The sequence below is a fragment of the Ovis aries genome, chromosome 3, assembly GCF_016772045.2.
Source record: "Ovis aries strain OAR_USU_Benz2616 breed Rambouillet chromosome 3, ARS-UI_Ramb_v3.0, whole genome shotgun sequence".
Lineage (NCBI taxonomy): Eukaryota > Metazoa > Chordata > Mammalia > Artiodactyla > Bovidae > Ovis > Ovis aries.
Window position 1 is genome coordinate 69,881,621 of NC_056056.1, and position 14,374 is coordinate 69,895,994.

The 14,374-nt window shown below is 40.9% G+C and overlaps 1 protein-coding gene across 9 annotated transcripts in view; it reads right to left on the minus strand.

Annotated features, from left to right (window-relative positions):
* Positions 1-14,374, minus strand: part of ACYP2 (acylphosphatase 2) — a 186,080-nt gene that overhangs the window by 136,595 nt on the left and 35,111 nt on the right. For 2 of the 9 annotated variants that reach the window (XM_027966827.2, XM_060412196.1), the window contains exon 4: positions 5,990-6,046. The exons of 6 other annotated variants lie outside the window; for them this stretch is intronic. In XM_027966827.2, the coding sequence (XP_027822628.1) occupies positions 5,990-6,046 (57 nt within the window). Of the gene's footprint in view, positions 1-5,989; positions 6,100-14,374 lie in introns of those variants that run through there. One more of the 9 variants, XM_042246165.1, reaches the window with a different exon arrangement.

Sequence of the window (14,374 nt, forward strand, 5' to 3'; positions counted from 1 at the left end):
AGATCATAGTTGGTTTTACATTCTTACAGGTTGAAGTTTAGTGAGTATTCTAATGTGGGGCCAAATTAAGAGAAGCATATCTGTATATATGTCAGTAGAGCCCACAGATTAGAAATCAAAGTAGGGGTTTGGGGGGCTGGAAGGATGTCATGGACATGCTCCAAGTTACAGAAGCAGATAAAACCAGGCAGACCTACCCAACAAAATAGAGACAAATAATATTCAGGGACACAAGGACACAGCGGCCATCTGGTGTTGGCACAAATGGTGCTATACATGCTAACTGGCCTTAGAAGATTCATTGCTAAAATTATAGACAGAAATCGTCACCAGGGGAAGGTTAACTTCTGCTAAATAGCTTCCAGTTTTACTCTGGAGAAAGAATACCATGTAAAATGGTTTAGGTAAAAAAAAAAAAAAAAGAAAAGAAAAAGGTATCTTATTCCTCTAAGATTCCTATTTGGCTCCTCATGCAGAAAAATCAAGTTTTACAAATCCCAACAAGTTTAAAGGAGTGAAAAGTGGCACCAAAAGTAGAGCTTTGGCTTATCTTACTGTTGGTCACTCAGGGTGATCATTTTATATGGGATTTAAGTGAACATATGCAATACAGATTTTGCCTTTATTATCCTTAGCTATCCAGAAAATGACAATACTTAAAAATTTATTCCTAACAGTTGTTACAGATACATTCAGACTATAGTTAATATCTCATCTATAATAATCGTCCTCTACACTAGCAGTGTCTTACTTACTCTACACTTTCCCAAGAGATACTTCATATTCATTCTCACAGCTCTTCCTCTTTATTAACTTGAATTTCTCCTAATTTAATTCAATGATTACCATATACATATTTTTAAATAACTCAGCCAATATAAAACAATAGTTGACTTCTACTACACTTGTCTAAATATTATCCAATAGTGTGTCTAAAATTATGTTAATAACTATTCCTTTGGCAATATCCGACTGCTTTCCATGGTTCCTAAGTCATCATTCATGTTGCTTTTATCCTTTATTGGACAATCTGATGTAGGACATTTGACTCAGTGGTTTCGTCTGGGGCATGTTCTGATAGAGCAAAGAGGAATATGGACGTTTTGATGAAACACTTTTGAGAAATCTACACCAAAAGATAGACACAGTTTTTATTATAAATTATAGTAACACCAGTGGTGGAGAAATGGGATGGAATGAGGCTCTCAGATGGCAGGGAGCCCAGGATCAGGTGAGGATCCTGATTTTGCACATTGTATGGGAGTAGTTTTTAAAAGTTGGCTTGTTGTTTAGAATTTATTGAAATATTCTATTCTCAAAACAATTGCATCAGTATAGATTGACAAAGACCATTTAGCTGTTATTCTGATTCTTTAGATATCTCCTACCCAACTTTCTTCCCATTGGATTTTCACAACAATCTCATGTACTATAAGATTATTTGGGTGAATTACTTTTCACCCAAGTAATTCAGAAAACTGAATTTTAAAACACATTTTCCTACATAACCATGATGTTACTACTAGACCTAACAAATTTAGCACTAATTCCTTAATGTTCTTTAATACCCAGGCCATATTCAAATGCCCCCTATCAGCATCTCAAATATTTTTTACAGTTGGTTTGTCCCAACTAGGAAAAAAAATCTGTTTGTAACAGAAATATGGAAAAATATTACAACTGCAAAATCTAGATACAGATGTTCATTATGCTATTCCCTTAATTTTGCATGCATTTGAAAATTTTCATAATGATATAATTCTTTTATACATTATATCTTTGCAAAAATGTCTATATACATGAACAAGGTGGGAAGTTTCTAACTCATGCTACTGAACCCTGTCCTGTTTGATACTGCCATATTTGGACAATTATGTAGAAAGGATATTTATCATGTCTCTTAGTTGATGTGTGGGGAATAATGAATGTGTTACATAGCTGAATCAAGATTCAAAAATATAACAAGGACTGGTAAAGAAATGATTGGTGATACACTGGGTATATTTTTATGTTAAGTAAGAGTCAGAGTAGAAGGTCACAGGTCACTAGATATAATGATGAAGAAGGGACCTAAGGCATACCATCTAGCTTTTGTGGCAGCTAGAGCAAATGGAATTGTTGGAGGTAGTAACAAAACAGGGTTTTTCCTTTATTAAGAGGGGCTGGTGCCCTCCCTGCCTCTGAGCTGTATCTGTCAGTTTTGTCAGAAGATGCTACCATGGGCACTGCTCCTATGAGCACTGGGGTGGTAAATATGCAAGTAGGGAAGGAGTGGGAATGGCATGGCAAGTGGGGCTACAAAAGCCAAATTGCTATAGAATCTTCAGTTTCCACTGTTATGGAAGGCAGAGACGATATTACCTTTATATCCAGTTTCCAGCACTCTGACATAGCAGATACTTCACAGTGTTTGTGGAATGAATGAATGCTTTCCTACAGGCTACAGGCAATAATCTATTCATCAACAGATATAGAGATGCAAAAAACAGACTTAGCCATCTGGATGCTCTAAGGCAACACCATGGCCACATGGAATATACACACCTTGGTCTTTTTGGCTGCAACCAAATATCATGTCAACAATTGAGACTGTACCGAGATAAGAACATCAACAATGAGGCACCATTGGACCAGGCTCTAATTTTACTGGGTGACTGTCTAAACTGGAATGTAAAGCCACAAACATCACAGGAGAGAGGGTCACATGAGTGTGTTTTGGCATTATTAAGACACTGTGTTTTCTACAACAATTTAAGTTGAGTGGTTCAGACTCTAATACCCTTACACGGGTTCCAAGGATTTGGGGAGAGATAATATTTTGCAAAATGGCCAGTATGTGTAAACTCATAAGCCTCACAGTTAAATCCTTACCAGTCTGGCTCTGGCTCACTTTACCACTTCACACCAGTCAGAATGGCTGCGATCCAAAAATCTGCAAGCAATAAATGCTGGAGAGGGTGTGGAGAAAAGGGAACCCTCCTACACTGTTGGTGGGAATGCAAACTAGTACAGCCACTATGGAGAACAGTGTGGAGATTCCTTAAAAAATTGCAAATAGAACTACCTTATGACCCAGCAATCCCACTTCTGGGCATACACACCAAGGAAACCAGAATTGAAAGAGACACATGTACCCCAATGTTCATCGCAGCACTGTTTATAATAGCCAGGACATGGAAACAACCTAGATGTCCATCAGCAGATGAATGGATAAGAAAGCTGTGGTACATATACACAATGGAGTATTACTCAGCCGTTAAAAAGAATTCATTTGAATCAGTTCTGATGAGATGGATGAAACTGGAGCCAATTATACAGAGTGAAGTAAGCCAGAAAGAAAAACACCAATACAGTATACTAACACATATATATGGAATTTAGGAAGATGGCAATGACGACCCTGTATGCAGGACAGGGAAAGAGACACAGATGTGTATAACGGACTTTTTGGACTCAGAGGGAGAGGGAGAGGGTGGGATGATTTGGGAGAATGACATTCTAACATGTATACTATCATGTGAATTGAATCGCCAGTCGATGTCTGACGCAGGATGCAGCATGCTTGGGGCTGGTGCATGGGGATGACCCAGAGAGATGTTTTGGGGAGGGAGGTGGGAGGGGGGTTCATGTTTGGGAATGCATGTAAGAATTAAAGATTTTAAAATTAAAAAAAAAAAGAATAAAAAATAAAATAAATAAATAAATAAATAAATAAATAAAATGCTAAAAAAAAATAAATAAATAAAATAAAATAAAATAAAATCTCTCCCAGCCAGAAAGTCTAAACTCCATGGTGGTGGTGGTGTTCAGTCACTCATCATGTCCAACTCTTTGTGACCCATGGGCTGCAGCATGCCAGGCTTCCCTGTCCCTCACTATCTCCCAGAGTTTGCTCAGACTCATGTCCACTGAGTCGGTGATGCCATCCAACCATCTCATCCTCTATAGTCTGAACTATTTCCATATTCCCGTGTAGTTCACTTAGGGAAGTTGCACCCTGGTCCTACCATCCTGTCTTTTATGGAGCTCCCCCTCCACTTCTTCACTCTGCTCTGAATATCCAAATTTTACTCACCCCAAAGTCCAAATCAGACTCCATAATTTTAACCTCTTTTGGTCTCTTGAGGGTCTACCACACTTCTCTACCATTTAACAGAGTGCTCTCTGTATAGGTAATTACATTTCATAGGCAAAGGTTTTATTTCCTCAGGTAGATCATAATCTCAATGCCAAGGATTTTTAATTTCCCAAAGTGCCTAGCACAATGCTTCACATGGGAGGGGTGCTAAATAAATATGAAGCACTCAGTGAATGATTCCAAACATTTGTGAACCACTTCTTTTTGTCTGAAACTTTGTCTAAAACAAACTTCTAGTCTTTCTGGCTTCATCATGCCATGAATAAATTTCTCAGCTAAAAAAATAACTTAATCCTCAAGTGTTCCTGCTGCTGCTATAATAGAGGGTCTCAGAGACGGAACCTGGCAAACAATACCCTCTTGTCGCATTTAATAAGGGTGAGTCACTTTAAACTAGACAAGTGAGCACTGTATTCCAGAAACTGTCTCTTCCCACTGTGACTGGAAAGAAAATATTCATTGATTTTAGATATATTAAACCAAAAACATACTCAGAAATAATAGGTAACTTTCATATGTGTGTATGAGTATGATCGATATCCTCCATACTCAAAATGTGCTCCACGGATAAACAGAATCCATCTCACTTGGGAGCTTGGATTAGAAATGCAGAGTATTAGGCTCTATCTCAAACTTACTGAATGAGAATCCTGTTTTTTAACAGAAACCCTAGGTGATTTTAAAAGCCTTGAACAAGCCCAAAGTGGGCAGAGCTGATTGCACTGGAGATTTTTATGTAGGCTCCCGAGAATATAGGCTTTCTGTCCTTTCAAAATAGTCTATACCTGTGGTTCAACACTTGCTGGACCCCACTGCCAGGGTTTCTCATTTAGTAGGTCTGGGACGGGACCCCAGAATCTCCACTTCTAACCAGCTTCCAGGTGATGCCTATGGTGATGCTGCTGGTCCAGGAATCACAACCACTGACTCACATCACCTAAAACTCACATGTTGCATATTCAGGGGATTCTGCTTCAACAGCACTCCCAGTAGAAGGGAGAATATTAAGATAGCAGAGAGGAAAGAGCAAAAGAAGTGGCAGCAAAACGTGTCATTTGTGTTACAGGAAGAGAGCAGTTAAACATTCCTTTGTACACAGTGGGGTAAAAATAGTTGAAGAAATCACTATAGCAACAGCTGTGTTATCCTCTAGGTTTTTTTCTACTGACAACTCAGAAAAGGAAGCCCGCCTTCCCATCTTACAGAAATTCTGTTTCAACACTGAGCCTTATCAAAAACAAAAGCCACAGGAAACAGATCCCATTTGTTAAGGACTATGAGGTAACAATACAGATTTAAGATGCATTTGAAAATGACTCTGAGGCCTGGATTTGGATTCTTTGGTCAAGCAGTGAAACAAAAATGAGTTTTTTATATCGATGACTCTAAAACCAGAAAAGGACAGCAGAACGATCTTGAGAGCATCTTACAAATTTTTAAACTTTAAAAATAATCTCAGTTCCTATTTAAGAGTCTCAAAATTATAAATAAAACAATATATGTATGTATAAACTAAAGAGCTCCACCTAGAGTTAAAAAAAAATATTACTTAATGCACACAAATAGAAAAGCTCCATTCACCCATATCTTATATATAGTCTTTTTTGTTGATGTTGAAAATAACTATTTTTATGAAATCTTTACAAAAAGGATAACTTTCTGAAATGTGAAACATTATTAATTAAAGGAGAAGTGAGTTTCAAATAATGCTATAAATTACTTACTTCTAAAAATTTGATAGTAATATTTGTTATTATGGATGATTTAGAAGCCATTGTCTTAAAGCAAAGTATGTGAAAGTTGGGATCATGTTTAAAGCATCATAAAGAAGATTTAAAAATGGATTCTTACCTGAACTTGTTGTGTGACCTTGAGCAGCTCACCTTCCAGCTCTGAATTTTCTCACCACTGAGGATTAAACAAGATCAGTGGTTCTCAGCCTGACTGCACTCTGGAAGTATCTGGGAATATCAAGAAATCAATGCCTGGGTCCTACCCCTAGAGATTCCAATTTAGTTGTCTACTATAAGGCCTAACGTAGTCGCCTTGAAAAAGCTCCTGGGTGATTCTGATATGCACAGAGGCTGCTTTGGATCAGCTTGGTCGATTGCACCCCCCAAACCTATGACTCTAGTTAGTGGTTCTTATGCTTTAAGTACTTCAGAGTCACATGGTAGTCTTGTCAAAACACAGATTGCTGGACTCACTGACAGCTCCCCTCATGCCCCGCCCCCCCGGGCTAGGGCTCCTGATTCTGCGGCAGCCCAAAATTTTGTATTTCTAACAAGTTTCTGAGCTTCCCTTGTGGCTTAGCTGGTAAACAATCCCCCTGCAATGCTGATACTACTAGTCCAGAGTCACAGTTAGAGAATCTGTCCTACATGGTGACCTCAAAACTACACTTTCCTAACTCCCCAGATTATTATTCCTCTATTTTATCAAACCACAGTATGATATTGTTAATTAGTCTCCCTGATTCCCGCCTCTCTACCTCCAGTTCTTAGCCCACACTACCAAGTTAACATCCTAACCCCCAAATTCTGTGCTGTTCCCTGACTGAACTTTTTCCATGACTCCCCAGAGCTGAAAGAAGACAAGACCAACAACACAACATACAGGATTTTCAGTTTGACCCCAAACGTCCTTTCTAATCTCAGCTTCCAATAGTCGCTGTCATTTGCCTGTGTTCCTGTCACTTGTATCCAAATGCACACAGAGGCTCAGTGCCTTTGTGCCCAGTATTCCCTTCTCCTGGCATGTCCTTATCCCACTTTCTCTTTTTGACATGCGTGTTCTGTCTGTTCTGTGTGCCAGGACCTGTGCTAGGCTTGGGGAATTCGGGGAGAACAGGAAGACCCCTTCCCTTCAGGAGTCTTGTGATGTGGTGGGCATTGTAGAGCTGCGAACCCACACCATTACCCATCCCCCTCCCTCACTGTATATTTTCTCTATATTATGAAGTTTTTGACATCTTAAAAAAACCTTTCTGGCTGGAGACAGGCTGCCCCCACGGGGGCTTGCCAATTCTTAGAGATAGCCCTGAGCTTACCTTTAATGCAAACTAACCCCTCTGAGCCCTACCCCCTCCACTGGGCCCCACATCCCAACAGGCAGTAATTCTTTCTCTTAAATATCCCTCGGGCTTCCCAGGTGGCTAGTGGGAAAGAACCCGCCTAGCCACACAGGAGATGCAAGAGATGTGGGTTCCATCCCTGGGTCCGGAAGATTCCCTGGACCCGGTAGAAAATAGCACCCCACTACAGTATTCTTGCCTGGGAAATCCCATGGACAGAGGAGCCTGGCGGGCTACAGTCTATGGGGTTGCAGAGAGTCGAACAGGACTGAGCAACTAAGCACTTACTTAAACATCCCAGGGCCAGATTTCAGGCAGCTAGGGACAACCTCTACAGTCCAAAGCCCTCCAGAATGATTCTGATAGCCAATCCTAAACTTTTCACATGCCTTGCCTTGCCTTCCTACAGATACCCTCAACAAAAGCTCTGGCCCAAACCTCCCCCTTGCTGCCTCCTGATTCCCCTGTGGTTGTCCCCTTGACTGTGCAAGGCATGCCTAGCCTTCTGTCTCCAGGACCTGTGAGCACAGTAAACTTTTCTCTGGAACTTCAAATAGGTGGCTCCATCAAACTGACCACCTTATAAAAGAACACTCACCTTGGTTACCATGGCTGGGAAGCTGGCTACAGCTAGAGATGGCCCATGTTGCACACATGGAAATGTGCTGCAGGCTGGTGGGGGCAGGTGGGGGCAGTGGGGAGGTGCGGAGTTTGCTTCCCAGGTAAAAGGGAATGGACCCAGGGCCATCCCCTCCTCCAGCCTTCAGCCACGGTGCTGGAAGTCGGAGCAGTCCTTTTACAACCATGAGGGAAAGAGATAAGAAAACCCCACAGACCCAGGCCCTGACACTGAGGACCAGCACACAGAATGCAACATCCACTGACCTCCAAGCCCCTTTACATCTAAGAACAAACCCCCCCACCTGTTGGAGCCACTTGCTTTAAACTCTCACTATAGCTGAAAGCATTTTCTGGGGGTGGGATGGAGGATAGCAAGCAAGTAATTCCTAACAGCGGTGCTAAACGATGTGAAGAAGCAGAGCACAGGGTGGGTGAGAGGGGATAGCAGCGTGCGTGGGGGTTAATCAGTGAGGCTTGGAGGTAAGGGAGGCAGAGGGGAGAGCGTCTGAGAGTCCTAAGAGAAGAAAAGCACGGTGTGGCGAGGGGACTGAAATGCCAGTAACAGGAAGAGCGGCCAATGAGGCCAGAGAGGCAAACCCAGGCCCGCCCCCTCAAGGTAGGAGGGAGCACCTTCCACCGGGCACCCCAGCTCTCCAGTCCCAGGCTCCTCCCTTGTATTTCCCAGCCTGTGCTGAATTCACCTGCTTCCCTCTTTCCCCCAGACAGTCTGGACTTTTCACAATACCTTTCATCATTTTGTACCCTCAGCAGGGAGATGGAAAGACACTAAACACTCAATGAATGAAAAAATTATCATGATAGGCTATTTTCACTGTTTAATCCAGTAAGAGGGCTAATTTATGACTGTTTTTGAGGCCCAGTTCTGCAGTTGAACCCTACCACCCACCCAGTCTGCCATCTTTACATGACTGGATGAGATGCTTGCCCCATTCGAACTTATTGCTGTTAAACTATTAGGTGATCTTCAGTGAGCCGGTCAGCTCTACAATTTCCTGATTTTCAAGTATTTTTTAAAAGCACAAAGAGCTTGATGTTAGCACCACAGTGAAAGAAACAGAAATACTTCTATTAGGCATTGAAATATTATCCATATTTGTTTTTAAATAGCATGATTAGAGTGGCTTTATTTAATTTCAATTTCTTAATTTTTATAATTGACTTGATTCACTTAAAATCATCCAATTGTTTACCTACAAATTACAAAGGCGAACAAAATTTTCTCATCCATGAGTCCTTATTTGACTCAGTAATTATTTGAAAAATAGTTCATAGACTATAATTAAAAGTGAATCACCAAGTTTAAATTTAAAATGCATTCAAATTTAAAATGTTTAGGAATCAACGATTTAAAAATATTGGGCAAAGCTCACACTGTGGTTGGGGAGGGCAGCAGAGAACAGTATTTTAATGGTCTGTGTGCTAAGGCACTCAGTGGTGTCTAACTGTTCGTGACCCCCATGGACTGTAGCCCACCAGGCTTCTCTATCCATGGGATTCTCCAGGCAAGAGTACTGGAGTGGGTTGCCATTTCCTTCTATAGGGAATGTAAACCATAGGCTTTACTTAATAAAAATGCATCGATACTGGCCCATCAATTGCAGCAAATGTATCACAGTAATGCAAGATGTTAATAACAGAGGAAGTCAGTTGGAGAGAGATATATAGGCACTCTCTCTAATTTCTGTTCAATTTTTCCGTAAACCAAAAACTGCTCTAAAAAGTAAAGTCCATTAATTTTTTAAAAATGTGTTCCATTGTGCGTTTATTAAATATGATGAAGTAAATTCACATATTTAAAGTGTAAATGTTAAAGCAAAAGTCATGCATCTAAGTACTCTTAATAAGGACGTTATATTGCAGAAGAAAAACAGCGACTTAGAATTTGAGCTCTAAAACCTGATATTAGAACTCTGACTCCACTGTAGATATTTTTCATGTTTCTAGTTTTCCAACAGAGTAACTGATATCAAGTAAGTTACATTAAATATTTTTTCCAAAATTACATCTTCTCAGTGAATTTTTCTTCTGAAAAACATCTGTCTTCCATATAGCCATAGAACATGTCATGAAAAACACACATGCACACACACACACACAGAGAACATCTAACAGAACTTTCTTAATAACACTATCAGTTTGTAAAAGGATTTAAATGAATAAAGTATAAAAATACTAGCAAAGCACTTTAAGATTCTTGGATGATAAAGTTAGGAAAAACGAGCAAGTCTATTAACATAGAAATTCATGCCACTAATGATCTGTCAGAGAAAAGTTATTTTTACAAATATTAAATAACTTTGAATCTGACACTACCTAATTATTCATGAAATCCATTGCTTCATTCCTATCCTCTTCTGTAACTGCTAGAAATTTAAAACAATGGCATTTTATAGTCAGAGAAAAAGGCTGCTATAATTTGACATTCCATACAAATGCTATTTGTGAAAAGATAAATACAATATATTGACGAATACATCTAATCTACTTCTGACTCAAACTAAACACATTTTAAGTATATATATGTTATCAATTCCGTATTGAACCATAGAATCTTAGTTGTTCAGGATCTTTGAGGATGTGGTCCACTGGAGAAGGGAATGGCAAACCACTTCAGTATTCCTGCTTGAGAACCCCATGAACAGCATGAAAAGGCAAAATGATAGGATACTGAAAGAGGAACTCCCCAGGTCATTAGGTGCCCAATATGCTACTGGAGATCAGTGGAGAAATAACTCCAGAAAGAATGAAGGGATGAAGCCAAAGCAAAAACAATACCCAGCTGTGGATGTGACTGGTGATAGAAGCAAATCTGATGCTGTAAAGAGCAATATTGCATAGGAACCTGGAAGGTCAGGTCCACGAATCAAGGCAAATTGGAAGTGGTCAAACAAGAGATGGCAAGAGTGAACGTCGACATTCTAGGAATCAGCAAACTAAAATGGACTGGAATGGGTGAATTTAATTCAGATGACCATTACACCTGCTACTGTGAGCAAGAATCCCTTAGAAGAAATGGAGTAGCCATCATGGTCAACAAAAGAGTCCGAAATGCAGTACTTGGATGCAATCTCAAAAATGACAGAATGATCTCTGTTCGTCTCCAAGGAAAACCATTCAATATCACAGTTATCCAAGTCTATGCCCCAACCAGTAATGCTGAAGAAGCTGAAGTTTAACAGTTTTATGAAGACCTACAAGACCTTTTAGAACTAACGCCCCCAGAAGACGTCCTTTTCATTATGGGGACAGGAATGCAAAAGTAGGAAGTCAAGAAATGCCTGGAGTAACAGGCAAATTTGGCCTTGGAATGTGGAATGAAGCAGGGCAAAGACTAATAGAGTTTTGCCAAGAAAATGCACTGGTCATAGCAAACACCCTTTTCCACCAACACAAGAGAAGACTCTACACATGGACATCACCAGATGGTCAACACCGAAATCAGATTCATTATATTCTTTGCAGCCAAAGATGGAGAAGCTCTATACGGTCAACAAAAACAAGACCAGGAGCTGACTGTGGCTCAGATCATGAACTCCTTATTACCAAATTCAGACTTAAATTGAAGAAAGTAGGGAAAACCGCTAGACCATTCAGGTATGACCTAAATCAAATCCCTTATGATTATACAGTGGAAGTCAGAAATAGATTTAAGGGCCTAGATCTGATAGATAGAGTGCCTGATGAACTATGGAATGAGGTTCATGACATTGTACAGGAGACAGGGATCAAGACCATCCCCATGGAAAAGAAATTTTAAAAAGCAAAATGGCTGTCTGGGGAGGCCTTGCAAATAGCTGTGAAAAGAAGAGAAGCGAAAAGCAAAGGAGAAAAGGAAACTCTGAATGCAGAGTTCCAGAGAACAGCAAGAAGAGATAAGAAAGCCTTCTTCAGCAATCAATGCAAAGAAATAGAGGAAAACAACAGAATGGGAAAGACTAGAGATCTCTTCAGGAAAATTAGAGATACAAAGGGAACATTTCATGCAAAGATGGGCTCGATAAAGGACAGAAATGGTATGGGCCTAACAGAAGCAGAAGATATTAAGAAGAGGTGGCAAGAATACACAGAAGAACTGTGCAAAAAGATCTTCATGACCCAGATAATCATGATGGTGTCATCACTAATCTAGAGCCAGACATTCTGGAATGTGAAGTCGAGTGGGCCTTGGAAAGCCATCACTACGGACAAAGCTAGTGGAGGTGATGGAATTCCAGTTGAGCTGTTTCAAATCCTGAAAGATGACGCTGTGAAAGTGCTGCACTCCATATGCCAGCAAATTTGGAAAACTCAGCAGTGGCCACAGGACTGGAAAAGGTCAGTTTTCATTCCAATCCCAAAGAAAGGCAATGCCAAAGCATGCTCAAACTACCGCAAAATTGCACTCATCTCACATGCTAGTAAAGTAATGCTCAAAATTCTCCAAGCCAGGTTTCAGCAATACATGAACTGTGAACTCCCTGATGTTCAAGCTGGTTTTAGAAAAGGCAGAGGAACCAGAGATCAAATTGCCAACATCCACTGGATCATCAAAAAAGCAAGAGAGTTCCAGAAAAACATCTATTTCTGCTTTATTGACTATGCCAAAGCCTTTGACTGTGTGAATCACAATAAACTGTGGAAAATTCTGAAAGAGATGGGAATACCAGACCACCTAACCTGCCTCTTGAGAAATCTGTATGCAGGTCAGGAAGCAACAGTTAGAACTGGACATGGAACAACAGACTGGTTCCAAATAGGAAAAGGAGTACGTCAAGGCTGTATGTTGTCACCCTGCTTATTTAACTTCTATGCAGAGTACATCATGAGAAACGCTGGACTGGAAGAGACACAAGCTGGAATCAAGATTGCCAGGAGAAATATCAATCACCTCAGATATGCAGATGACACCACCCTTATGGCAGAAAGTGAAAAGGAACTAAAAAGCCTCTTGATGAAAGTGAAAGTGGAGAGTGAAAAAGTTGGCCTAAAGCTCAGCATTCAGAAAACCAAGATCATGGGTTCTGGTCCTATCACTTCATGAGAAATAGATGGGAAACAGTGGAAACAGTGTCAGACTTTATATTTTACGCTCCAAAATCACTGCAGATGGTGACTGCAGCCATGCTGCAGATGGTGACTGTAGCCATGAAATTAAAAGACGCTTACTCCTTGGAAGAAAAGTTATGACCAACCTAGACAGCATATTCAAAAGCAGAGACATTACTTTGCCGACTAAGGTCTGTCTAGTCAAGGCTATGGTTTTCCCTGTGGTCATGTATGGATGTGAGAGTTGGACTATAAAGAAGGCTGAGCACAGAAGAATTGATGCTTTTGAACTGTGGTGTTGGAGAAGACTCTTGAGAGTCCCTTGGACTGCAAGGAGATCCAACCAGTCCATTCTGAATATCAGCCCTGGGATTTCTTTGGAAGGAATGATGCTAAAGCTGAAACTCCAGTACTTTGGCCACCTCATGCAAAGAGTTGACTCATTGGAAAAGACTCTGATGCTGGGAGGGATTGGGGGCAGGAGGAGAAGGGGACGACAGAGGATGAGATGGCTGATGGCATTACTGACTCGATGGACGTGAGTCTGAGTGAACTCCAGGAGTTGGTGATGGACAGGGAGGCCTGGAGTTCTGGGATTCATGGAGTTGCAAAGAGTCAGACACTACTGAGTGACTGAACTGAACTGACAGTAACTTAAAGCTTCCCAGGTGGTGCAGTGGTAAAGAATCTGCCTGCCAATGCAGGATATGCCGGAGACTTGGGTTTGAGCCGTCGGTTGGGAAGATCCCCTGGAGGAGGGCAATCTGCTCCAATATTCTTGCCTGGAAAATTCCACGGAGGAGGAGGGAAATTCCAGAGGAGCCTCGCAAGTTACAGTCCACTGGGTTGCAAAGAGTTGGACATGACTGAGTGAGTAGACACACACAGCACATACTACCTTACTATCCAATGAGTGAGATCTTCTGTAACATCCTTGACTCTTACCTACACCAGGAGTCTGAAACACTTTCTGTTAAAGGCCTGATAGGAAACACCTTGTGTCCATCCAGTCTCTGTTGCAAATGCTCATCGCTGCCTTTGTAGCACAAAAACAACAGCAGACAAAACAGGAACAAATGGGCATGGCTGTGCCCCCAATAAACCTTTATTTATAAAACAGAGAGTAGACCTGATCTGGCCAGAAGGCCACAGTATGCCAATGCCTGATATAGACCCCTCCCAGTTACTGATAAAATTCCATTAGATACGTTTTACACCTTCAGAGGAAAATTCTCTGCTGGGGGGACTGAAATAAGCAAATTCACCCATTGCTATAAATAAATATATTGCCTTCTGAAACAACACAGAACATCTCTCCTTTGCCTTGTATCAGTCCTTCAAATACTTGAAGTAAACAATCACGATTCCCTCAAGTAGTACTTTCTCCAGTCTAAATACCCCCATGCCGTCAAGCATTCCTTCTATTATGGCCCAGTTTTCCAGACCACGTGACCAACTGATCATCCTGTTGTATACATACCCGAGTCCATTACCCT